The sequence below is a fragment of the Mesocricetus auratus genome, unplaced genomic scaffold (genome assembly GCF_017639785.1).
Source record: "Mesocricetus auratus isolate SY011 unplaced genomic scaffold, BCM_Maur_2.0 Super-Scaffold_15014, whole genome shotgun sequence".
NCBI lineage: Eukaryota > Metazoa > Chordata > Mammalia > Rodentia > Cricetidae > Mesocricetus > Mesocricetus auratus.
Genome location: NW_024429186.1, coordinates 71,189,142 through 71,216,619, shown reverse-complemented (window position 1 = coordinate 71,216,619; position 27,478 = coordinate 71,189,142). Strand labels below are relative to the sequence as shown.

Sequence of the window (27,478 nt, the reverse complement as noted above, 5' to 3'; positions counted from 1 at the left end):
TTACATAGACATTCCCAATATAGGAAGAAAATGCGGGCATGTTCTGTTATCTGACTGGCTAACTTAAGGAATTAATGCAAACCAAGGGAGAGGCTATGGTAATGGACTCACTCCTTGACTAACATTTAGTTAGGTTCCTTTCATGCTGTCATCCCTTGACCTTCATGATAGGCCTGTCTGAGACCAGTGTTAGCAAGAATCATCTAGGTCCCGTAAAATGAGTCCCGACCCTTGGTAACTGGCCACTCTCAGCTGTCCTCAGCAAGGGTCTGAGTCTGTTCTGCAAGAACTGTTACCTTTGATATCATGTCACCTGTTTATAATCTTCCAGCCAATGACCGTCCCCTTTGCCTATTAGCTCCAAATCCCACTCTTGGTTGTGTCAGAACTCGGGGACCCGATAGCTCACTCTAGTAATAATTCTGAACAATCTTTTTACCATTTCAATCGTGTCAGGATATATATTTTTTTTTTTTGGTTTTTCGAGAGAGGGTTTCTCTGTGGCTTTGGAGGCTGTCCTGGAACTCGCTCTGTAGACCAGGCTGGCCTCGAACTCACAGAGATCCGCCTGCCTCTGCCTCCCGAGTGCTGGGATTAAAGGCGTGCGCCACCAACGCGTGTCAGGATATTTTAACAATGAAAAAAATCAAGAACTAAAGTTTCTCCCTAGCCCTTTTAAATTTTAATTGTGGAGTACAAATTTAACTACTGTATAGCGATTTAACAGCTAACACATTGCTAGGGTGGATACAACCAAACTTTTTGTGCTCCTCCCACAAAGCGTAGCATGCTGTCATTTTTTCTTTTCTTTTTTAGGGGAGTAGGAAGTGTCAAGGTCACCCTATGTCGACCAGGCAGGCCTCCAGTTTATAATCCCACTACATCGTTCATGCTGGTCCTCCTTCATTAAAAAGTCCGATGAGCCGGGCGGTTGTGGCGCATGCCTTTAATCCCAGCACTCGGGAGGCAGAGGCAGGAGGATCTCTGTAAGTTCGAGGCCAGCCTGGTCTACAAAGCAAGTGCCAGGACAGGCTCCAAAGCTACTCAGAGAAACCCTGTCTCGAAAAACCAAAACAAACAAACAAACAAACAAAAACACCAAAAACAAAACCCAGATGACCCTGGCAGCACATGTGAAGCCCTTCTAAAAAGGGCTTTGCGATCGTCTTCACGTTACAGAGCTACAGAACCCCACCACCCTCGAAGGTGAACTCTAAGCACCCTATCTGAGGTTCTAGTTAAGTAGCTAACACTAGACCTGTGGCAGGTTGTAGTTTGCCTCCCTGGTATGTAAAACCCGTCAGAATCCCGACGTGTCGATAACAGGACCATCGGTGAGTGGGGCAGTATCCGCTAACTTCCACAGGCTAATACATGACAGACCTGGTAGCTATGCTAGAAACAGACAAAGAGGAGGTGTCACCACTGCAGATCACAGGGGTCCAGCCCGGCTGCTCACGCCCAGACTGCAGCTAAAGCAGTTCCCGGGAACCGGGGGCAACAGAGAGCGCGCGCGGCTGTAAACGGAGGACGACCGGCAAGCAAGCCATCAGACAGATGCTCTGCTCTGAGATTCCAGCACTGAGAAATTAAAAGCCACGGACCTCCCCGCCACCGTGACAGCGGACCGCGTACCCAGAGCTCGCCCTCCGGCTCGCCACGCCTCTCTCAGCTCCGGCCCGCGTCCCGCCCGCTCCCTCCCACAGCCACGCCCTATCGTGCGAGCCTAGGAGGGCAAGAGGCAGAAAACCCCACCCAGGGGTGCGTCATTTCCGCCGGGGGCGGGGCGCGGCGCGGCGGAGGGCGGTGCTCGCCTGGCGGTCGTCTGTTTGGGTCCGGGGCAGCGGCGCGGAGGCCGAGCCAGACTCGGACGTCAGCGCCGGCCGGAGGCGAGTGGCGGCCGTGGCGCCTGTGACTGCCTGCGTCCCGGTGAGTGGCCGAGGGCCGGCGGGGGGTGGCGGGTGGCTTCCGCGGCGCGGGCGCTCCGCCGGGCGGTTCTGGGCCCCCCCCCCGGCGCTGGCCCGCTGGGCCCTGTCGCCCCGGGGCCGCAGGCGCGGCCCCCGGGTGTTTTGGTTAAGTCGCCTCCGGTCCCCGCCGCCGGTGCCGCCCCGCTCGCTGCTCCGCCGGGCTGCGCGCCGGGTCCTGGGCAGGGTGTTCTTCTGGCAGTTCACCGGAGACCCGGCGGTTGATCTGTTTGTTGTGCGTCGCCCTGGACCGGGCAGCACGCACCCCCCTTTTGGGGGGATCTGGATGTTTCTACTCCAGTTTTTCTCTTGGCTCCCCTGTGATCCTGTCCCAGACCGCGGCTGCTTTAAGCAGAATCAGATGGACGCGTCTTTTAGAGGATGAAGAAACTGCCTGAGTCATTAGGCTGAAGAGTCTCTCGCCCCTGTCATTTTCTGTCGTGATGCTTGGGGAGAAACCTGTTTCCACGCCCAGGACAGTGATAATTTTAAAGAAACGCGGTGACACTCCAAGGAATATCTTAGAGATGGATGTTGACGTAAGCGACTATCATAGAATACACTTAAACGTACCATTTTTTTTAATTTCCAAGAATAGTTGTATTCTGGAGCTGAATTCCTGATTCTATATATATTTCAGACAATCAAGATGGTGTATTACCACAACGAAATATAAAGAATGTTAAAAATTGAGGATTTTTATAAAAGTATGTTAGACTGAACTGAAAGCTTATGATTTCAGCGAGGCAGTTAATTGTATCAAATCCCATGTTGCTGTTTTGTGAAATTGGGTGTGCATATTAGCTGTACCTTCAATATACTAATGTTACTTCACAGTTTTTGCTGATCTATTTTTTTTATCTTCTCTATTTCTACATCTCATTTTAAAATCCTGTTAGCAGTGGCCCTCCTCATTAGTAATGTTGGATTAATGAAAGGGTCAGTTTCACTAATTCATATTAATAGGTGTTCACATGCAAAATTGATACAAGAACATCCTGTACTTGGCGTTGTTTTCCTCAGCCAGTAAAGACGGAATTTGTTGCTTCATTTGGGGCACATACCTTTGTAAAAAGGTCAGAGCCATACTCTTGTTTCATCTCAGTTCCAACTCTACACTCCGCATTTCCTGTATTTTATTCTGTTTAGTATCCGTTGCTTTAAAAGGTGATTGCTGAATTTTATAGACATCTTTTCCTTCAGTGCTTTTTGGCTTGCCTTTTCTTCCTGTCCCTAACTTTGGATGCCACTCAACGTGCTGCCCAAATCAAGAGCTTAACTTTTGAAACCAAAGTCGTACTAATGGGCCCATGGATACCCTGAAATGTCAAGGAAAATATAGGGTGTGTTTGTAGCTAAGCGTTGTTCTTTGTCGTTAGGTACTGTGCATCCAAATACTGTAGGCATCCTTTGGTAGACCTTGACTTCACCGGTTCAATTGTCACTGTGCAGATTATTTCATACATAAATGCAGTCTCTGTGCATTTCTATTTCAGTGCCCTATGATTACTTAATTCTGTAACTCCAAGAGAAAAAGCCAATTTTCTTTATATTCAAATGTCCCCTTTGCAGGTCTCATGTTCACAAGTGACATTTGCCCTCTGTGTCTGATTTGAAAGCTTAAGAGTTCTCTTGGCAATTTTTCCTTATTCCACTGGTGCTTGTCACCTCATCCTGTTTTTCTTTCTAAAAAATATATTTATCTTAGTTATGTGTATATGCATGTGTCTGTTTGTAGCTAATGCTAACATGAGTACAAGTGTCTTAGATACCAAAAGAAGGTGTTGGATCTCTTGGGGAGTGCAGACAGGTGTGAGCTGGAAGCTATAGCGGCCTGATGTCGGTTCTGGGAATGGAACTCTAGCCCTCTGGAAGAAGAACACACACTCTTAACCACTGAGTCATCATTGCAGCCCCATCTCTTTCTTATATATATATATATATATATATATATATATATATATATATATTTTTTTTCCTGGATCCAAAATGTGGCTCATTTCTTCATTCTTGCTCTATTACTGTATTCAGACCCTTGTTGCCTTTTTTTTTTAACTGCATAGTTGCCATTATTAAATGACTATATGTGTATATTTGGGGGTTTTTCTTTGGGCGGGGTGTGAGGGTTGAGACAGGATTTCTCTTTGTAACCACTCTGCTTGTCTTAGCATTCACTCTGTAGATCAGGCTGGCCCCGAACTCACAGAGATTCACCTGTCTACCTCCTGAATGCTGGGATTAAAGGCGTGCGCCATCTATGCCCAGCTCTGTATGTATATTCATTCGTCCACAGTTGGACCTACACCTAGCATTTCCTTTAGTCCCTTACTGTCCTTTAGTTGAAAGTCCACTCCTTTCCCTGGAGAACTGTCTCCCACTCTGCTGCTTACACCTTCACTGCGTTGATAACCAGCTCGGTTCTTCCTTGCTGTTGTCCCGGTTCCTAGCAGTCCTCACTTTTTCTCTCTTCCCTGCTTTTACTGTGTCTTTTGTTGAATTTCCTCTCCAAACATTTTCTAATGCTGACATTGATTCAGTAGCAGTGGAACTTGTTGCTCATTTCTGTGTTAGGTAATGGTTGATTGATAGTTGTGGTTTCTCATAGGTATAATTATCGTCTCATTTTGCTCACAAGATCGTCTTTCTGTAATGCTTTCTACTTTGGGGGCTTTCTATTCTGTATATTGGTACCAAATTGATAGGTGTATATTCATAATTAGGTGATTATATTTTTAAAACTTTCTAAATCACTTTGTTCTCTCTCTCTCTCTCTCTCTCTCTCTCTCTCTCTCTCTCTCTGTGTGTCTGTGTGTGTGTGTGAATGTGGGTATGCAGACATCTCAGGAATTACATCTTTCTTTCCACGATGAGTTGCAGATATTGAACCCGATCATCTAGTTGGCATGGCAAGTGCTTTTACCTGGTGAGAGAGACTGTTGGAAAAAAAAAACAATGCAGACTGTATAATCATAGTCTAGATCTGTCTCACTCTCTTCTGCCTCAGTCTTGGACTGGCCATTGTGAATCTCACATGCCTTCAAGCACCTTCAATATAAAAAGCTCATTATGTCACCAGAATGCTGCTTGCTTCTCTTCTGTCTAGAATTTTTTTTTAAATCAAGATTCTCACAAGAACTCATTTCCTCACTTCATTCAGGGAGCCACTAAAATGCCAAAGTATCAATTCTTGTGACTGTCCCATATGTTAGTATTCTTTGTGCCCTTCCTTTTCTGCTTTAACTCATGACACTATTTATTGTGAGCACAAACTAATTAGTGTGTATCTATTAGTAATTGTGGTGATCTACAACTGTCTGAAGTTGAACGAGTAAATAGGTCATCCTCTTACTGTTATCTTGTGTTAAGTATTTCCCTTAACTTTGCTGTAGGAGGTTTTTGTTTTTACTGTCTAGGACATCATCATTCCCAAACCTCTCTCAATCCTTATCAGTAGGTTATAGGTATAAAAGATTCACTTCCAACATTTTAGTCTCCTTTAGTCTTTGTCATCTTTTTTTTTTGTGTGTGTCTCCAGTGTATTTATTCTTTCTGTTCTCTCTGGACATTTAGCCTTACTTAATTTCTAAATTAAGTCTTATTTCTAAACTTGCTTGCACATTTTCCTGTTGGCTGTATGTGCGGATCCTCTCTCTAGGTGATAGTTCATTTCATGGCATGTTTTGTAATCTTTCTGAGTTAATGTTCATTGGTGGTTGCCCTTGTCCAACATTTGGGAAGTGACTTCACATTGGAGTTTTAGTTGTCTCTGCTGAAATTCCGTGTAATTAACCAGCTCTAACCAGTTTTCGTTTGCATAGTGTCTCAGCACTATGATGGTAGTAAGTCTGTAGATCCAGGCCTGTAGGTTTACCTTGTACTGCTTTTAAGCATGGCTTTTGTTCATACTGGATTCGTGTAGCTGGAGCCCAGGGCTTTCTACATGCTAGATAAGGAAGTACTCTGTCAGCTGAACTACATCCCAGCCCCACAGCGTGACTTTTTATCTCCATGTACTTTATCAGGTATTTCTGTGTGGTGGGAGATGCCAGTTTTTATGCCAACTGAACTTAATCACATTCACTGCAAGTCCCATGAAGCTCAGAAGATGGAGCCAGAAAGGCAGACAGGCTTTTCTATCCTTCCTCTGTACAGTAAGCGTGTTAAAAGTCATGTGTGAGCCTACAATGTGGAGCCATCTCATCGGCCCAGTTTTCCAATTTGCTACAGTGGTTGTATTTAACATGTATTTCTAGCCGGGCGTTGGTGGCGCACACCTTTAATCCCAGCACTCGGGAGGCAGAGGCAGGCGGATCTCTGTGAGTTCGAGACCAGCCAGGTCTACAGAGCGAGTTCCAGGACAGCCTCCAAAGCCACAGAGAAACCCTGTCTCAAAAAACAAACAAACAAACAAAAAAACCCCATGTATTTCTAGTCTCTCAAGAACCAGATGCATTGGCTTACTTCTTGACCCTTTGTTATGTTCCACCTATTGGTATGTCTGTTGTGTGCTAATACTGTAATGTAGTTACAACTCTAGAGTCCATCGTAAAATCAAATATGTGATGCCGCCAACATTGCTGCTTTTGCTCAGGATTACTTTGGCTATCTTGAATTTTAGGAGTTTTTTCCACTTAATAAAGAATATTGTTGGTACTTTGTTGGGGATGCATTAAATCACTCTGTCTTTTTGTAATACGGGCATTTTAATTATATTGATAGTGCTGCTTTATGACTATAGGCGGTCCTTCTACCTTACAGTGTTTTAATTCCCTTTTCAGTATTTTGTATTTTTTACTATAGAGGTCTATTATCTGCTTTGGTTTACTTCTATGTATTTTCTTTGGTGTTGGTGGCTATTGTGAACTGAATTAATTTTCTATTTTTTTCTTAGCAAGTTCATTGTTGGTGCATAGGAAGCCACTGATGTAGACCAGTGGTGCAAGTTGTAAACTTCCTACCAGGAAGCTGAGAGAGTAGGATTACAAGTTCAAATCTAGCATGGGTACAGAGTGAATTCAAGATCATCCTGTTCAATTTAAGGAGCCCATCAAATAAAAAAGAGCTTGAGCATGTATCTCAGTGGGAAAGAGTATGCTTAGTATGCAAGAAACCCTAGGTTCAGTCCCCAGTACTAGGAGAAAGGTGGGGGTGGAGGGGTGTAACATGAATAATAAAAACCCAGAGATGGATATTGGCATTCAAGGTGGAGATGAAAAAAGCAAAAGAGCCAGCCGCTAGCTCTTAACCTCTATGAAATCCTCAGACTGAAAGGAGAGATCCCACCTCCATGAAATCTCAGACAACAATTCTCTGAGATCCTATCTCCTCCCACCCTATGTTCTTCTGCCCAGCCTTATCACTCCAGTCTTCACCTCCCTAGTGCTGGGTGGTGCTCTCATGTAGCCCTGGGTGACCTTGAACTCACAGAGATCCATTTGCCTTTGTCTTCTGAGTCCTGGGATTAAAGGTGTGTGCCACCACTGCCTGGCTGCTGTGGCTGTGGCTAGCCTTGCGTTCTGATCTACAGGCATAAACAATATATCACCATGGAGTGATGAAGAAGAGGAGAAAGTGTGAGAGTGTGTAGGTGGCAGGCTCTTCCCGATCTTTGTGGGTTCATTTGGTATCCCACTACTTTGCTGAATTATCATATCAGAGCTAAGGGGTTTCTGTTGCTGATTTTAAGGTCATCTAAAATATGATTTTAAGGTCATATAAGATATGTCATGTATAAAGAATGATAATTTGACTTTTATTTCTTATGTTGACTTCATTATGCTAAGATTTCAAATAACATACTGAATAAGAGAGGTGAGGATGGACACAATCCTCTCATTCCAAATTTCAGAGGAAAGGCTTGTAGACTTTCCCTATTCAGTGTGATGTTGGCTGTACATTTATGTTGTGTAGACTATTATTTTGAGGCTTGATCCTTTCTTATTTAGTTTCTTACAGACTTTTCTCATGAAGGGATGTACAAGCTTTGTTATTGGCTGCCAACTCACAAACAACAACATGACATGGAGACTTATTATGAAAGCCCGGCCTTAGTTTAGGCTTGTCCTACTAGCTCTTATTACTTAATTTTGAAAGCTTGGCCAATAGCTTACGCTGGTTTCTAACTAGTTCTTATAACTTAAATTAACCCATATCTTTTAACCTATGTTCTTTTATGTGGCTCGGTTAACTATACTTTGTAATGCCCATGTTTGTTCTGCATCCCTGGCATCTCTCCCCTTCTTCCGAGTGTCCTGTGCCTGGAAATCCTTCCTAGCTATTGGCCATTCAGCTTTTTTTGTTTTTGGCTTTTCGAGACAGGGTTTCTCTGTATTGTTTTGGATGCTGTCCTAGAACTCGCTCTACAGACCAGGCTGGCCTCGAACTCACAGAGATTCGCCTGCCTCTGCCTCCCAAGTGCTGGGATTAAAGGCGTGCACCACCAACGCCAGGCTTGGCCATTCCGCTTTTAATTCAACCAATCAGTGACATTTCTTCACAGTGTACAAAAAGAATGTTCCACAGCTCCGGGGGGCATACTAGGGTCTGGGGTCTGGTTATAAGCAGGCTTTGGAGCCTGTGAGCATGTTATGCTGCTTGGCAAGGGTGTTTTGCATACATGATTAAGGTCCCAGATTTTAAGAAAGGGAGTTACCCTTAGTTTTCCAATGGGACCCTGAAAACACTCAGATGTGGGTTCTAGAGGAACGCTGAGAGATCATTGAGGGTAAAGAGTTTCTTAAAAGAGTTATTAAAGCCATGAACAGACAGCAGTTTGATCAGGGCTCAGAAGAAGAAATTAAGGTCTGTGTGGCAGAAGTCTCATATCTGTTCCGGACCTACAAGATGCCTTCTTTGCTGTCCCTTTACACCTTGACTCAGACTTCCTCTTGGCCTTCTCGTGGGAAAACCCTGACACCCAGGCAGCTCACATGGACTGTTCTCTCCTAGGGTTTATGTCATTAATGTCTAGAAATTTATCCATTTTCTTTTAGATTTTCCTAGTGATTGGAATATAATTTGTCAAAATATTCCTTAATGATCTGTATTTTAGTGGGATGTGCTGTAATAGGGATATTACATGGTGTTATTTGCCTCTGGTTTTATTGACTTGCATATTCTTTGTCTTTTGGTTACTTTGACTAAGGCCTTATCACCTCTGTTTTCTTTTGAATGAACCAACTTTGTCCCATCAGTCCTTTGTGCTCTTTTTGTTGCTGGACTTTATTATTTTTCTCCTGGTAACTTTGAGTTTGGCTTCTTGTTTTTCCAAGATCTTGAAATATATTGCTAAGTTATTTATTTGTTTCTACTCTGATTTCTAAATGTGGGTGTTCATAACTGTGTGCTCTTTAAACTTATTTATGGTATATTCTATATGTTATGGTAAGTTGAATTTTCATTTTCACTTGATTTTATGAGTTGACCTTCCCCTTCTACAAGGACCCATTAATAATTGAAAAGTACATTTTCTAATACCCATGTTTATTTTTCATGTTTCTCTTGCTGTTTATTTCTATGTTTCTTCCATTATGATCTGATAAGATACAAGAATTTTTAAAAGTTGGTTAGGATTTGCTTTGTGACCTAAAATATGGTGTGTTTTAGAGAAAGTTCTTTGGGTTGCTATGAAGAATGCTTTTCCACAGTTGTGGGTGAAATAGTCCTCAGAGTTATGTTACATTTAACCTTTGGTCAAGTTTTATTCTGAAGCTTCTTTGTAAATTTGAGCCAGTTCTGAAGTATTCTGAGTAGGATATTAAAGTCATCTGCATTATTGTATCAGAACTTACCTGTTTGCTATGACCATTGGTGTCTCTCCATTTTTATGAAGTTGGGTGCACCAAGATATACTCATATATATTACACTGGCTACATGCTATTAATGGATTATCCCTTTTTATAGAGTAACTTTCTTAGGACTAATTTTTGACATCAAGCCTTCTTTGTAAGTTATGAACTAGCTTCCTTTTCTTGCTTTCAGATACCTTTGCTTGAATATCATTTTCCATCTTCTTACTTTCAATTCATGTTTGTCCTTGACGATGAAGAAAGTTTATCGAAAAGAGTTTTTTTCTTTTAAATTGGTAAGTCTTGTTTTTGTTTTGTTTTGTTTTCATTTTTACTTAGTGGGTATAGAACTGAAGACAAGGACTGCTCCCCTCCAAGCCATCAGTAGCCAGTAGTTCACCAGGGATAGGTAGAGCCCCCATTATCTTTGATTGACTGTTAGTGTATCCAGTCTTGTGTCCTTGAAGCCACTCCCAAATAAATGGCAGGGAAACTTTTTACTAATTATGAAAGCTCGGTTGATAGCTTCTGCTTGTTACTAGCTAACTCTTACATTTAAATGAACCCATATTTCTTATCTACCCTCTGCCACATGGTGGTACCTTTTTCAACACATCACATTCATCTAGCTTCTCTCCTGACTCCTCCGACTCTGCCCTCCTTCCCAGCATTCTGTCTGCCCTGAAAATCCTCCCTAGCTATCGGCAGTCGGCTTTTTACCAACAATGAGAGCAACACATTTTCACCGTGTACAGAAGGGTATTCCACAGCAGTGTAGGTCCGTTACAGGCAGAGGTCATGACTGTTGGCTGCACTCTGTCTGGAAGACAGCCCTTCACAGTCCTCCCTGACTTTGGCTCTTACTCTGTCTAGCCTAAGAGTAGGTAGTACAAATGTCCTGTTTAGGGATAAGCACTCAGCTGTCACTTATTGTCAGCACCTTTGTTCATTGCACTGTTCTCTGCACCAGTTTCTGGACTGTTGTCCATTGCAAAGAGAACTTTCTCTGATTAAGGCTAGGAGCCTATGAATGTAAAAATAAATGTTTTCAGATTTTCTAATGTCTATGTCAACGTTCTTGGCTCAACCTGCCACCACTGGTTATAATAATAAGTCTCCAATCCAAACCTGCACCCTTTTTATTCATTCTCTCCCTCCTGGGAAAGAGTAGCCATTTGCTAGTTCCCTCAATTATTCAAAGGGTCAAATACATTTTCATGCAAAACTGCGGTTACAAAATTAACATTTAAAACTTTTTGGCTCTTTATATGTTTGTCTCCCTTATGTGTTCTTATTATCCTCCCACAGGAATGTAACATTCTGTAACTCAAACTGTTCTGAGAACAAAAAAAGAACTAAAAAAAAAAATCCAAGTAGCAGTTAAGTTTACCTGGGACCTGCAGCAGCTAAGAGTTGTATAGCTTCACAGTGTGAACATGTGTCTTTAGGTTATATCCTAAGTGTAATGTGGAATTAACTCTCCTTTAACAAATTTAAAATTCATTTAGTATATTGATTGCTTCAGCTCATAACATTAAGGAAAGATTCTTTTTTTTTTTTTTTTTTTTTTTTTTTTTTGGTTTTTTCGAGACAGGGTTTCTCTGTGGCTTTGGAGGTTGTCCTGGAACTCGCTTGGTAGTCCAGGCTGGTCTCGAACTCACAGAGATCCGCCTGCCTCTGCCTCCCGAGTGCTGGGATTAAAGGCGTGCGCCACCAACGCCCGGCCCTAAGGAAAGATTCTTATATTGTAAAGTAAAATTATCATCCTAAAGTATGTCATTTTTACTTGTAATATTAAGGGAGGATTTTTGTATTGTAAAGTAACATAGTTAACCTAAAAACAAACCTAAAAGACCAAAATATGTCATTGAAAAGTTTGTAAAAGCTAAACTGCAAATATAGTCTATGCTCATTATATTTATTTATATGTTATTTAAAGCTCCCTGGGTAAATATTAAATACACTAATATGAAATATAGCTTATGGGCTAGCAAAATGTCTCAGTGGATAAAGCACTTTCCCCCTATCTTGGTAACCTGAGTTTGAGCTCCAGAGAATATATAATAGCAGGAAAGAATCAATTCCCTCACGTTGCCCTCTGATATGCACACATTCTTACACACTAAATAAGAAAATTTAAAACTTTTAACTTTTTTATTTAAAAAATGCTTTGGTTTACAAAAAAATGACATAGAAAGCAAGGGTTTCATATTTTATCCCTTTATCAAATGGGATAATTAAAATTGAAAAAATTATATTTTATCCAAATGACTGTGACACAAGGATATGGTGATGTGTTAGTACTAGTCTGTATGTTTTTCCAGTGGGCTAAAACATTCTCTTGCTGGCAAACTACATCCTTAGCAGAAACAAAAATTCTGAGAGGAAGAATTATTCCTACTGGAGGCATTCCTGTTAAAGTACATAATTATTAGGAAATTCACTTTAGTGAACAAATATTTAAGTCTTCTTATAAAATTTGGCCTATTATACAAAATGTTATTATTCAGTCTTCTGGGTTACTTCTACTAACAAAGGGCTCTACAAAACTTTTCATTGTCAGAATTGACGAAAACTTTTGATGTCCTTAGCCAAAGACAGTATTTTCAATGTAAGATCTACACCTTTTTGAAAATATCAGTTTTCTTCTTACAAAATAATTACTGCATTTTAAGAAAATAAAGACTATCTGGGCAGTGTTGGCACACGCATTCGATCCCAGCACTCAGTAGGCAGAGACAGGAGGAGCTCTATGAATTCGAGGCCAGCTAGGTCTACAGAGCAAATTTCAGGACAGTCAGGGCTACAAAGAGAAACCCTGTCTCAAAAAACCAAAAAGAAAAAGAAAGACTAGAGCCATTTTTGCTAAGTATACATTATTGCAAGGGATTTCTAAATATAAATTTCAAAATTCAAAATTAATTAGTCTGGCTAGACGTTGGTGGCACATGCCTTTAATTCCAGGACTCGGGAGGCAGAAGCAGGAGGATCTCTGTGAGTTTGAGGCCAGCCTGGTCTACAGAGCTAGTGCCAGGATAGCCTCCAAAACAATAGAGAAATCCTGTCTCGAAAAACAAACAAACAAACAAACAAAAAAAATTACTCTGTGAGCTGCCAAAATACAAAGAACTAAGTGAAAGTAGGGTAAAACTAAGGGATTTTGTCAATTAAAAGATGTAACACAAAAGATTTCCTTCAGGCTGTGTATAGAATTGGGACTGGAGAGATGGCTCATTAGTTAGGAGCTTTTTGTGTGTAATGCTTTAAAAATTGTCTGATATACTTAAAATTCCCTTTGTATATTTTCCTGAATGCAAAAACAGTGCTATTCTTGGATCTAGCAAACTATAAAATGAAGGTCATGCTGTTATGTCCTCTTACTAATGATGGTTTTTCTGATTACTGTTTACTTGGTCAGATTTTCATGAGCACTGGGTATGCACATGGTTCGCATACATACATGGTAAACATCCATACACATAAAATAAAACTACTTATGTTTATATAATATACACATCGTTTTATTTATTTCAGATACAGAAAATACAAGAAGAAAGAAAAAGTCAGACCTCCACCCTGGTGTCTGATAGATTTGATGTATCCAAGGATTTATTCCTTAATGGCTTTGCCAACAATTTCATGAATACTTACTTCCTGTCTCTTTACTCAGCCTCACCTTTATCAGATGGTAGAAGAGAAATGAGCTTTCTTAATAGTTGGCCTGCAAGGGTAACCCTGAACTGAAGTTCCCAAAAGGAAACCACTTCCTTAAAGATGTACGAGGTTGAATGATTGATAGAACTTTAGGAAAGTAAACAGACTATGCAGATCCAGGATTGTCTTAAGAGTTTCTGTTGCTGGGCTCAAACACCATGACCAGGGCAACATGTAAGCCAAATATCATCATCAAAGGAAGTCAGGACAGGAACTCAAAAAGTGCAGAAACCTGGAGCAGGGGCCGATGCAGAGGCCATGGAGGGGTGCTACATACTAGCTTACTTATCATGACTTGGTCAACTTGCTTTCTTACAGAACCCAGGACCACCAGCCCAGGGATAGCACTGCCTACCATTAAATTACTAATTAAAGTACCCCACAGGCTTGCCTACAATGCAGTTTTATGGGGGCAGTTTCTTAATTGAGGTACCCACCTCTCAAATAATTTAGCTTGTGTCAAGTTGATATAAAACTATGTTTCAAGGATCAAAGCTAAAAAGTAGGCTGGTTTTAGTTTCTTTGAAAGGCATTTATTGCCCAGCCCCATGTCTGACCAAAGCATTTAAAATGGTTATTTGAATGAGAATGGCCCCCATTGAGTCATGTGTTTGCATACTTGGTTCCCAGTTGCTGGAACTGTTTGAAAGGATTAGGAAGTGTGGTCTTGTTGGATATAGTCACTGGGGCTGGCTTTGAGGTTTCAAAAACCTATACCATTCCTAATTAGCACTGTCTTGTGTTTGTGGATCAGACACAGATTCTTGTGTTAGTGATTGTAAGCTCTCAGCTACTGATCCAGCACCGTGCCTGTATATCTGTTGCCGTGCTCTCCATCTTGATAGTCATGGTTTCTAACCCTCTCAAACTATAAGCTCCAAATAAACTTCTATAAGTTGCTTTGGACACAGTGTCTTATCACAGCAACAGAAAAGTAACTAAGACAAACTTGGTTACCAGGGAGTCAGGTATTGATGGTGGGCCTGATCATACTGGGTTTTTTTTGTTTGTTGGCTGGTTAGTTGGTTTTTGTTTTTGAGGAACAGGGAAGAGATTGGGAGTTTGGATTAGGAATACAATAAAATGCTGTAAGGAGGGTTTAACAGACCATCCTAGTAGAACCTTTTGATACAGTAGTGCCACCAGCAAGTAGATTATGGTGGCTTGGCTCAGGAGGTTCAGAGGAAAACAATATTAGCAACTGGCCTAGCGAGCACTCTTGTGAAAAATGGGGTTGCATTCTGCCCTTGTGCTGAAAATTTTCCTGAAGCAAAATTGAAAAGCAGTGGATTACTTTCCTTGGTGAAGATATCAAGCCTGCCTAATATTGGCTCTGTCATAAGGTTACTTGTAATCACTCCTATGAGGATCTATAATGAAAAAGAAATAGATGGAAAATGCATAGTTTGAAGCAAAAATGAGCACCAGGAAATTTAACAATGGAACCCAGGTTTGTGCTGAAACAGGAAAAGTTAAAGGTCTCTTCCAAAGTGGAATAGAGGGAGGGATGCCCTCAGGGTAGGCACCCAGCTATGCTTCACACTTGTAGAAAGGAAATGCCTGAGGAATTTCTGCCTCTGTAAAGCAACTACAAAGGGAATCATGCAAATGTGATTCAATGGGACCAGGCTTCCTCCCATGTGGACAGTCAAACTTCATAGTGTCAGTGTCACCCAGATAGTTGGGCTTTAGGGTCATGAAGGGCACATGAGTGAAGGGGTTGTGGAATTTTCTTCCATGGTTAAGAACCGTTGAGACCAGGCAACATGTGACAGAGTAGGGTCTGCATGATGCCCCAAGAGGACAAAAGTCCCTGAGAGTCCCACTATGTGAAGTTAGGAAAGTGAAACCAGGATTGCATTATTGCTTTGAAACCTCCTCAAGATGCTGGAGATACCAGAGTCATGAGACATATGCCAAGGAGAGCAATAGACGGAGCAGGACCCTCCCAAGGAAGAGAAGTGTGTTGCAAAGTTGGAAGAGAAGAGCCATGTAAGCCCCTTTGGCATCAAACTTAGCTATAGTTAGTATTTGGAGTTTGCCCTGCTGAGTTTTGGTCTTGCTTTGGCTTGTATTTCCTCACTGCTCCCCCCTTTTGGAATGGTAATGTTTATTCTGTGCTATTGTATGGTGGAAGTATATGTAACTTGCTTTTTGCTTTAGATTTTACACGGGTAACAATTGCCTTGAGTTTCACAGGAGACTTTGGACTGAAAGATTATGGGGACCTTTGAAGTTGGACTAAATGGATTTCAAATTATGATATGGCCAAAAGTCTTTGATTGGGGGGTGGTGATGGAATGTGGTGGTTTGATGAAAATGACCTCCTATTGAGGGACCAAAAATTAAAATTAATAAAAGTTTAAAAACTTGGGTCCTAAATCTATATAGAGAAAGGAAATTTCTAATGGTAAAGGAAAATTCAACTCCTTAAATCAGGAGTGCCATGGCTGGCACCTGAGCCCTGCTCTCAGAGAAGGGGAGGTGAGTGTCCACCACTCCTGTTAACATTTCCTTTGCTAATTGCTGGTCATAGAAGTCCTCTGCCAGTTGTAAAGATCCCCACCCCAGGGGATAACTGTAACTGACAGACCCTGTGACCCCATAACCCTGCAAGCTCATGTCCTGTCTTATCTTACTCAAATGTATCTTGCTTAAAATATATAGTTACTGCTTGACTCTGTACTTTGTATGATCTTAAGTAATCATAGAAACCCTGAAATTTGTGGCCTTCAACCTTATGGTCTGCCCCTTTAAAAGCATCTCCTTTTGACTGGTTGGCATCTCATTTCCCCAACACGCAGTGAGATCCAAGCTGGCCAGCTTGAACAACAACAAAAAAGAAACCTTTTGCTTTTACATCAGAGTGTCGACTCTTTGGGTTAGTCTCTGGTCTTCAAGAACCTGGCACGACACTTTACTGGCTCATATATTTGAATACTTGATCCCTAGTATGTGAAACTGTTTGGCAATGATTAAGAGGTGTGGCCTTGTTGTAGGAAGTACATTAGTGAGGACAGACTTTGAAGTTTCAAATGCCTTTCCTACTCCCAGTTAGCTCTCTCTGCTGCCTGCTTATGACACAAGCTTGTGATTTGAATGATAATGGCCTCCACAGGCTTATATGTTTGGTCCCTAGTTAGTGAAACTGTTTGGGGAGGGTTAGGTGGTGTGGTCTTGTTAAAGTATGTCACTGAGGTAGGCAAGTTGCCTTTTTCTTGGTCATGGTGTTTTGTCACAGCAGGAGTAATCCTAACTAAGGCAGAACTCCTAGCTATTCCTGCCACCATGCTTTGGTTTGCCATGGACTTTTAACTAACCCTCTGATACTGCAATCCCCAAATTAAGCACTTTCTTTTATAAGTTGCCTTGGTCATGATGTCTTACCACAGCAGTAGGTGAATCCAAAAGCTAAGAATGTTCTAAGAAACACTGAAATCTGTATTACAGTTTTACCTGCTGTTCGGTATTCTGTTTTCCTGTGGTTCTCTGTAGGGATCCAGGTCTCAATACTGTGATTCATGACTTTCTTTTCTCTATCACTACTAATATCTTACATAACCATACCTACAGTGGTCAACCTGGATCTTATGTCCTCAGACCATACTCAGTCACATTCGGCTCAAGAACAAACTGTCTAATTCTCTTTAAGGCTAAAGCTTTGTTTTGTGTTGACTCACTTCCTTACATCTCAGGTCTCTTCACAGGAAATAGCATCTCCTTGGTTGGTCTGGTTTTTCTCCATCATTAAAAAAATTAATAAACTTTAACTTCGATTTAAAATGTACTCAGATCTTGGGTGGTTGTGGCACACACTTGACATTAATCCCTGTACTATGGATGCAGAGGCAGGGCTATACAGAGAAAATCTTGTCTTGAAAAAACTAAGTAAATAAATTAAATTTCATCAGATTTTTGTCAAGTAACTTCTGTATCCTATTTTCTTAGCCCATTATCAACAATGGATAGCACTTGTATTTTTCTTAAATGCTACCCGTCCCCCATGCCCATTACTAGAAATTGATTCTGTGTTCTTGCGTACACTAGGTGAAGTATGTCTCAGATACCCCTGAGGTATGTCTTCAGTCCACATTTTTACCAGTTAAAAGGATAGTGCTTTTGTTGTTGTTTTTTTTGTTCAGTATCTCATCTTGAAACTGAAGCTGCTTGTCACCACGAAGCTCGTACTAGTCTTGAATTTGTAATCCTCTTTGCCCAAGCCTTCTGAGTGTTCAGATTGCAGACATATACCACCCAAAATATGTTTTATTTGTTGCTTTTTTATTTTATAATCTTTTTATGATTTTACTGACATTTTTCTGTGAATGGCTTATTTATGTCTCTTGTCCATTTTAGACTATTCCTATTTACATCTTTTTCTCTATTGCAGTTATGACCACTTGTAAACTGCTACACATAATTTCTGATGTGATGTGCATGTGTGGACAGGCTAGAAGTCAACATCTGAGGCCATCTTTTGTGACTCCCCACCCTATTCTTTGGAACAGGATCTCTCACCTAATCATTGCTTACCACTGGCTAGCCTGGCTGGCTAGTGAGCACCTGGATTTCTCCTGTCTCTTCTGCCCCCACACCAGGGGAGTTAAAGTGGAACTTGGGTCCTCATGCTTACACAGCAAACACCTTACCCACTGAGCCATCACCCATCTCCCTTGATTTAATGAGACGTTAGAGAAATTAGAGAGCCTCTGTAATGAGCAGTTATTACTAGATAAGGGAGATGATAGTCCTGACATGGCCATTTCTTGCTCTAAGCTGCAAGTTCTTTAGTAACATTTCATATCATGTCCTCTGTGGGTTGAGCACTCCATAAATGATTCATAACAGATGAGGTAAAGGCCTGACTCTTGTCTTCAGAGCACTTAAAGTCTAATGTCTCAAGCTAGTCAAGAATTTAATAATATAAAAGAGATAATAGTGTAATTAGAAAAACTTAGAGCTGGGCGGTGGTGGCGCACGTCTTTAATCCCAGCACTTGGGAGGCAGAGGCAGTTGGATCTTTGTGAGTATGAGGCTAGCCTGGTCTAAAGAGCGAGTTCCAGGACAGGCTCCAAAGTAATACAGAGAAACCAAAAAAAAAAAAAACAAAAAACAAAAACTTAGTAGGACATGTCTTTGATTTCTTCTCCTAAATGTCCTACTCCCCAACTTCTCACTGACACCTGCACTGAATGCTAAATTTTATTCTCTTATTTTTAAAATTAAATTTTACCAGCCATATTGGAAATATACTATTCCATCTTTTAAAACTTTTGCGTATTGTTATTGTTACATGTATGTCTTCTGTGTACCACATACAAAGGCCGGAAGAGGGTATCCAGTCTTCTGGAACTGGGGTTGTAGACAGCTAGGCTGTGTCTGGGAATGGAACCTTGCCATCTCTCCAGCTTCATTCCATCATTTTTGAAATAGTTTGTTGTTTGGGTACAGAGTTATGTATATAAACTCAACGATGATTTTTAACTTGAATACTAATTAATCTTTTTTTTTAACCATTTCAGGTAAGACCATGAATTATGGGATTTCTTAAATGAAGAATTCAGGAGTGAAATGAATGTCACAGAAAATAAATGATTTAAGTTATGTCTATTAATTTGACTCTAGATACATATATTTACTTCCTCGGTAATGCAAGAAGTCTTTGTGGGAATCAGAGAAGCAAACAGCTGCATTTTGTTTGTTGTAAACATTATTGGCGAATGAACCATATCAATGTACACAGAGATTTTCACACAAGTAAGAAAAGCTGTCAATGGGGCAAAGGTAAAACATGTTGTAGTAAGCACTGGCACTCTCCAAACAACCATGGCTTACATATTGGAGCTTTGAAACTTAGCACTTCTGCTCCGAAGGGACTCACAAAGGTGAACATTCATATGTCCCGTATTAAAAGTACTTTGAATTCTGTTTCAAAGGCTATTTTTGGCGGTCAAAATGAAATGGTTTCACAGTTAGCTCAATTTAAGCCAAGTTCTCAATTTTTAAGAAAAGTATCAGATAGGGGCTGGTTAAAACAAAACAATGTTAAGCAAGCCATTGAATCTCTGAAAAGCTATAGTGATAAATCAGCAGAAAAGAATTCTATTGTGGAACAGAAAACTTACATTGCAGATAAAGAAGAAGATATAGGTAAACGGAGCATTTTCCATTACACATACAGTATAACAAACAGAGTGGAAGAGTCATTTTACTTTGTAGCCAGCCATATTAATTCATACTTCAACCGCAAGGAAAAAATGTCTCAAACAAAGGAAGTTAAACATCTTCAGGACAAACCAGACCCTGAAGAAGGGAAATTCAGTTCTCCTGGCCCCCACATCCTGACAGACACACCAGACTCAGGATCTCCCCTTGATGCTGGGGACAAACCTTCTAGCCCTAGCCAGATGTCCGAGGTTCTTCCAGTGTCTGCAAAGCAAAGTATTGCCAACTTCCTTTCTCGTCCTACTGAAGGCGTCCAAGCCTTAGTCGGCGGTTACATTGGTGGACTCGTACCCAAATTAAAGTCTGACTTAAGGAGTCAGTCAGAAGGACAGGAAGAGCCTGATAAAAATGAACAAGGTGTCAGCAAAGACAAGAAGGCAGAGGAGAAAAAGCGAGTGTCTCTTCAGCGAGAAAAGGCAAGTTGTTTCTCAGTGTGAGCCTAAGAAGCATTAACCATTTATAGGATAACATTATTTCCTAATCACATGTTTCATATAACCTTGTAGATTATTGCAAGAGTGAGTATTGATAACAGAACTCGAGCCTTAGTTCAGGCCTTAAGAAGAACAACCGACCCAAAGCTCTGTATTACTAGGGTTGAAGAACTGACTTTTCATCTTCTAGAATTTCCTGAAGGAAAAGGAGTGGCTGTCAAGGTAATTTCTAACTTATTTAATATTTGTCTTGAAATAAAATTCTAATAAACCTTTTAAGTGGGAATGCAAAGCCTTTCTCATTTGAAAAATTTTGTTGTTTTAAATCATGCAGTATAGTTGATAATTGCCCCATTATTTTATGATACACATTAGACTAATGAATTACTTTTAATCTGTGTCATAAATTCTGCTATGATTCTGGATATCTATACTTTTTGAGTTAAGCATGTGTAAAAATGGAGCATAAGTTTAAATATGTTAGTTGCATTGCTTAATAATTGTCAAATTCTTAATTGCAGTGCAGGTATTTTTACTATGTAATCACTTTTTCAAAATATGAAATAGCCAGGTATATCATACACCTTTAATCTCAGTGTTTGGGAGACTAAGGCAAGAGCATTATTAGTGTGAGACTAGCCGTGGTTACATAGCAGGATTCTGTTTTCAAAATAAAAGACAGGAAACATAAAGAAAGCCATTGCTAAGTTTTATTCATCATCCCATGCTTCTTTCATATTTGAAGTCCATAAATTTTAACTAATAATTGAATTAATAAAGCAATTAGCTTTCCTCACCTCATTAGTCTATATGTGCAGTAGTGAACAAAGTTTAGATTTCATAAGTGACCAAGGAAGGTGAATCTCTGGGTCTACACTATATTTACTTGTGTGCTTAGTAATTTGAAAATACCATAATGAAATTGTTACCATTTCATTAAAACCCTGTTAGTGCTTTTTTAAAAGTCTACCATACAGAAAATTGTTACTTCATACTTTTTCTACCTTCTGATAACTGTCTTGCTTAAAAGTATGTCTTTAAAATGTTCCCTTCAATAGTTTTACATTGTCTAACATATATATATACATAGCTTCAGTATTTCATATTCCTAAAATTTGAGATTTATATTTCGTATATAGATGTATTTTTTAGAAATAAGATTTTGAAATATATGTATGCTTTTAAGGATAGTGTTTATGTCAGAGATAGACAAAAAGGAGAGATCTAAAATAGAATTACTGTTTTGGTTCACTGAGCTGCTATAGCAAAATACCTTATCCTGGGTGGGTTACATCCAACAGAAGGCTGTTTCTCATAATCCCAGGGAATAGTACCGGCAGGTCTGGGGTCTGGTGGAGGTTGTTGGCTATATGCTGCAGCTTGTGACTGATTCGCAAGGAAGCATCTCCTTTTGGCCCCATTCTCAAGGTCTCTAACCGCATGCATGGGGCAAGATCTCATGACCTAAGCCCTTCCTGAGAGAGCCTACTTTTTAATATTAATGAACTAGGAACTAAGTTCCAATGTGAATTTTACAAGAGACCTAGCATTCAAATATAGCATATGTTTTAAAGAATGATTTAACAGCATCTTATTCAAGAATAATGTAGATACATTTGTGTCAAGTGAAGTTCACAGACTTAGTTAGCATAGACGGGAACAGAACAGTGTCAGTCCTAGAAGTCTCTCCCACATCTCACTTGTAGTCTGCAGAAAAGTTTAGTTTGGGCTCCATGTGTGTTTGCTTTCTTTCGGTTGGTACAGAGATAGGATTTATTCCAAGTGTGGTGGTGGGTAGTTGGAAATGATTCATCCTCATTGCTTGCATTTATTACAGTAGGTCACAACTTAGTCTTTGTACTGTTAATGGATTTCAGGGTAGTTTTCAGCCTCAGTCTGTTAGGAGTTATCTTAATAGTTGAACTGTTGAGGATTCTCTTATATTTGAGAACTGGTCCCAAATGTAACCATCAATATCGAGAGGAAATGTGGTGTAGAAATTCTATCAGATCAGTTAGGAAATGAAATCTAGGTAGTTGGAAGAAAGTTGTCACCTTTCCCCTAGATAATAATCTAAAAACAATGAACTGAAGAAATTCCATCATGTGTTGCTTGGTTGTGGACTTTGCCAACTAAACTTCTTTTTGCCAGTTTTTCCCACTGTCTTAAGCAGCCTTTCTTTTTCTTTGTATTCTTCAGATAGGCACACTCTGAAGTTTAACCAGGCCTTAAACTTACTATGTAGCTCATGCTGACCTGATGTTCTTCAGCCTTCTGCCTCTCAAGAACTGGGTTTGTAGATATGCACCACCATGGGGCGGGTAACCAGCTTTTCTACTGGTTGACACAGTTCCTTTGTATGTTACAATCTTTTTTTTTAAATCTTTAAAAAAAAGAGCAAATGCTAGCTTTTTTTTTTTTTTTTTTGGCAAGGAAAATTGTAGCAGTGGTAGTGGAAAGATTGCAACAGGCAGAGACTCAGGACAGTTGTTTTTAGATTGTGTCTCTGGACAGGACATGGAGAATATACCCGGGAACTCACAGCTAGAGCTGCCTGAAGAAGACAGGCATAATGATAGTATTAGTGGAAATGGTAATGTGGGTGTAGGAAATTCCACATGCTCCTACCCCTAGATGAAGAATACAGGTAGTCAATGGCTGCTGACAGTGGGAGAACCAGTTTCCTCCAGGGAAGAGCTCCCATATGTGTTGTTCAAACCCAGGCAGCGCTGGACACATGTACAATCAGGCAAAAGCTTAATAGACTCAGTAGGTTCTACACGGTCTTGTCTGTCTGTCCGTCCATCCGTCCGTCCGTCCGTTCCTCCCTCCCTCCATCACCACCACCAACAAAGAAGAAAAGGTCATGAATTCGGGAGGTGGGGCATAGGAGGAGAGGAGGAAATGATGTTAATGCAGAACTCATATGAAGTTCTCAAAAACATAAAATTAAATTTTAAAAATAAAAATGAATTTTTTTGCCTTTCATACCTGTATGTATCGTTCATCTAGAGAACAGTTGTGAAAGGTAAATGTTGTGATGCTTAGTGTTCATATCCAGCTGAACAAGCAACCATTCGTTGAAAAAAAAAAGTCTTGTCATAAATAAGGCATTTATTTATGGGTTCATGTTTTTTTTTGGGGGGGGTAGTAGTTTATTTCTGGAGCTAAAGTCACAAGTGGTTGGGAACCACCAGATATGGATGCTGGTAACCAACTCAGGACTTCTCTAAGAGCAGTACATGTTTTTAACCACTAAACCATCTCTCCAGCCTCCTAGAGTTGCTATTATTTTTCTTCCTTTTTTTTTTTTTTTTTTTTTTTTTTTTGGAGACAGGGTTTCTCTGTAGCTTTGGAGGCTGTCCTGGAACTCACTTTGTAGACCAGGCTGGCCTGGAACTCACAGAGATCCGCCACCAACGCCCGGCTTTTCTTCCTTTTTTTTTTTTTTTTTTTTTTTTTTTTTTTTGGTTTTTATGAGACAGGGTTTCTCTGTATTGTTTTGGAGGCTATGGGTCCAGCCCGGCCTCGAACTCACAGAGATCTGCCTGCCTCTGCCTCCCGAGTGCTGGGATTAAAGGCGTGCGCCACCACTGCCCGGCTTTTCTTCCTTTTTTAAAAATATTTTTCTGTATCTGTATGTGGTAACATATGAATCTGGTATCCTGTTTAGGCCAGAAGAGGGTTTGAGAACTGTGGAGCTGGAGTTAACAGTAGTGAACTTCCATATGGGTGCCAGGAATTGAAACCCAGACCTTGGAAAGTGCAGCCAGTGCTCATCATAATCTCTTACCCGGCTCTACAGCCCCTACTTTGACTACTCTTAATATGCCATATGAATTTTAAAGTTAAACAAAAAGGAGAATAAAATTATGCTAAAATGGCATTGAATCAGTAAGATAGTTTATGGTAAATTAAGTATCAATTTGATCATTATTTTTCATCAGTGCTTAAAAATTCTAATCTTTGATTAGGCTTATTTTGTTAGTTCACATAACTATGTGATGTGTTATTGGTAATCCTAATAGGATAATCACCACTGGTCTTTGATTATGTGATACCAGTTTGACATACTTTGTGACTTTTCTGTATGTTGGGCATTGTGAATTCCAAAAGTTGTGTAAGTTCTGGACTCCCTTTCCCAGAGAGTTACTTTGCTCCTCTGCTGACATACCAAATGGAGCACCATCACTGTTAGGACAGAGCTGAATTAAGGATGATTAGAGTTTGGGAAAGACCCCTAATTTTCCCTGTTCTTAGGCTGTATTCCTGCACTACCACCATGCCTTGGGTCATACAAACTCAAAAATACAAAACATTATCTTGTTTTTTCAGAAGGCTTAAGTTTAGTATTTTTCCCCCTGCTATGCAAACTACTTCTGCAGTTATGTTAAGTTGAAATCAGTTTTACATCCTAACCGGAAATGGAAATTTGCTTGTGTATCCTCCACATTGTTTCGACTCCTGTAGGGGTCTGTGGAGCTCAATACTAGCTAGGGCAAAAAGCAGAACAGCAAAGATAGGATGTCCGATTTGGTTGACCAGAACAAGACACAAAGCAAGTAATGCATTTGAAAATTATTCCATTTATTGAACATTTCACAGCTCAGCTTTTCTCTTACATTTATGTATTTTTTGTCAAAATTACTATTAATTGTACTAAGAGAGTTATATTTTCTGTATTTAATATTGGATGTTTTCTATTTTGAAGGTAATCTTGCTGTGTAATTCAGGCTGGCCTAAACTTATTCTGTAGCGCAGGCTGGGTTCAAGCTTACAGTCCTCCTGCCTTAGATATCTGAGTACTGGTATGATAGTAGTGTGTTATACCACTTGGCAAATGTGGCACTTTAAAGAAAATATTCAGGCAGAGGCTTTTTTTTCTCTTTTTGTCCTCAAATTAGGATAAATATACGATAAATTGTTATTGATACTAACATGTCATAATCATTTTTAATTACAGAGAAAGTAATAAATATGCTTTGATTTTATGATCTATTCATATCAGCGAAAAATACTTGTTTTCTTTTTGTTGTTATAGGGTGTCACTGTTTAGCCCAGCCTGGTCTTGAACTCCAGATTCTCCTGCCTCTGTCTCCCGGATGTTGGGATTCCACATGTGTACTACCAAATCAGCTACACTTTCCTTCTTTTTTTTTTTTTTTTTTTTTTTTTTTTTTTGGTTTTTCGAGACAGGGTTTCTCTGTGGCTTTGGAGGCTGTCCTGGAACTCGCTTGGTAGTCCAGGCTGGTCTCGAACTCACAGAGATCCGCCTGCCTCTGCCTCCCGAGTGCTGGGATTAAAGGCGTGAGCCACCAACGCCCGGCTACACTTTCCTTCTTGGTTTGACATAAGTAACAAAGTATCTTTTGTTTTCAATGTAGGAAAAAATTATTCCGTATTTATTACGACTTAGGCAAGTTAAGGATGAAACTCTTCAGGCTGCAGTTAGAGAAATTCTGGCCCTAATTGGCTACGTGGATCCAGTGAAAGGCAGAGGAATTCGAATCCTTACAATTGATGGTGGAGGAACAAGGTAAGGCTAGGAAAAATGGCTTCTAAAACTACAGATTTCATTCAGCTTTAGAGATTTTAATATAGTTACCATAAAGTAATTTTTTTTTTTATTTTTCTAGACAGGGATTCTTTGTGTAGCTCTAGCTGTCTTGAAACTCACTCTGTAGACCAGATTGGGGCCTCAAACTCATAGATATCCTCCTGCTCCTGCCTCCTGAGTACTTGAATTAAAGGCTAAAGGCATTTGCCACCAACATCCAGCCATAAAATCAATTTTAAAAAGTAAAACATAAAGCCACTTGTATTTATGAATATAAAAGCTATTTTGTGACATATATTTGGATCACTTGTTAATGTAGAAATATTAAACTACACAAAATATGGATATCCTATGATAATTTATTGAAAGAGAAATCACTTACTTGAAAAGCCAAAAAAGTGGAGAACCAAAGATCTGCATACTGCTCTCCAGGTCAAGACCGAAAACCAAAAAAGAAAAAAAACTTCTCTCCCTAGCTCTATTTACCCCAGTATGTTCTATGTACCTGTGAACACACCCACACGTAAAATCTCTCCCTACAACTTGTTGTTTTGATTTCGTCTTTTTTTATATACCAACCATTCTCTTAAAAATGTAACATTTTTTGACTTAAATGTGTTTTTATTTTTTCCATATATACAGTTAGCTAGTTGCATAATATGGTGATGGTTAGAAGGAGAGTCTAGACCATTAACTTGCTGCTTCTCCCTGTCTTCCCTAGATGCCAGTTATGGTGCAATATAAAAACTAAAAATAAATGCCATCTTTGTTCAGTAGACAGTTTCGCTGTCAGTCTTACTTCTTGCTATCTGCGATCATCTGTGCTTATTCTTTCATAGTTTACTCTCTGATGGTTTGCCTGGTTTCTGGCCTTGTCTTTTGAACCTTTCTTTCCCTAGACTTTTCTATGCTAGGTTCTTACTTCTCTGGCTTTTACCCTTACCTCTGACCTGCTCTCCTGTGCACCTGTGCACTGCTCTGCTTTTGAGCAGCGTCCTTTTTGTTGCACGTCAGAGTTCTACCTGGTAGTCGGTCCTTCACATGGATATGAAGGGAAACGGTAGGTGCAAGAAGGAAGCTGTCTTAGAATCCAGGCATAAGACAGCTAACTGGTAACCTTAGGTGATGGCCCTGTAAATTCTGAAGTAGGAAGAAAAGATATATAAGACAGATATATAAGACATTTTTGAAGAAAATGAAACTAGATATGATTAAAATAAGTTAGGATCATTTTAAGTATAAACCCTGTGAGTGATGGATAGAATTGTGGAGATGGAGATGATTGGTATTAGAAAATGGATCTGTTTGGAGTATGTTGAATATAAGGTTGCGTATTGTAAAGAGATGCTCAATTGTCAAAACAGACCCAACTGAAGAGAGAAAAGTCGTAACAGACCTTGATAGGCATTTTGCTTAATTTAAGGTTACAGGCTTTTACCGTATATTAATCTGGCTTCCAACTTGTGGTTCTCTTTTCTAGGCCTTCTGAGAGCTAAGATTACATGTGTGCATCACCATAGCCAGCATGGCTATTTAATGGGAAAGTGTAATAATCCAGTAAGGTGTTTTTCTTCATGTGTAGATATAAAATGGTAGTGAGTTGGAGAGAATTGTTGACACTTTAGACAGTCTCAAGACTGAAAAGTATTAAAGCAGGAATAGTCTCTTTATCATTTATTCCAGGAGAGTTGGGATGGTAGTTTCATTCATTGAGTTAGCTGGTTAAATGTGCACCCCCCCCCTACAAAAACTCACTTAGATATTGAAAATATTAAGTAACAATACAGACAACCCCA

At 40.1% G+C, this 27,478-nt stretch overlaps 1 protein-coding gene across 6 annotated transcripts in view; it reads left to right on the top strand.

Annotated features, from left to right (window-relative positions):
- The first annotated feature begins 1,781 nt into the window (after positions 1-1,781).
- Pnpla8 (patatin like phospholipase domain containing 8) overlaps positions 1,782-27,478 on the top strand; it is a 60,190-nt gene continuing 34,493 nt past the window's right edge. Inside the window, exons 1-6 of one of the 6 annotated variants that reach the window (XM_040743199.1) lie at positions 1,797-1,929; positions 2,300-2,503; positions 9,946-10,048; positions 18,989-20,107; positions 20,198-20,347; positions 25,510-25,661. In XM_040743199.1, coding sequence (XP_040599133.1) covers positions 19,070-20,107; positions 20,198-20,347; positions 25,510-25,661 — 1,340 coding nt within the window. In that variant the 5' untranslated portion in view covers positions 1,797-1,929; positions 2,300-2,503; positions 9,946-10,048; positions 18,989-19,069. Of the gene's footprint in view, positions 1,930-2,072; positions 2,504-9,945; positions 10,049-18,988; positions 20,108-20,197; positions 20,348-25,509; positions 25,662-27,478 lie in introns of those variants that run through there. The other 5 variants (XM_040743197.1, XM_040743200.1, XM_040743195.1 and 2 more) reach the window with 5 other exon arrangements.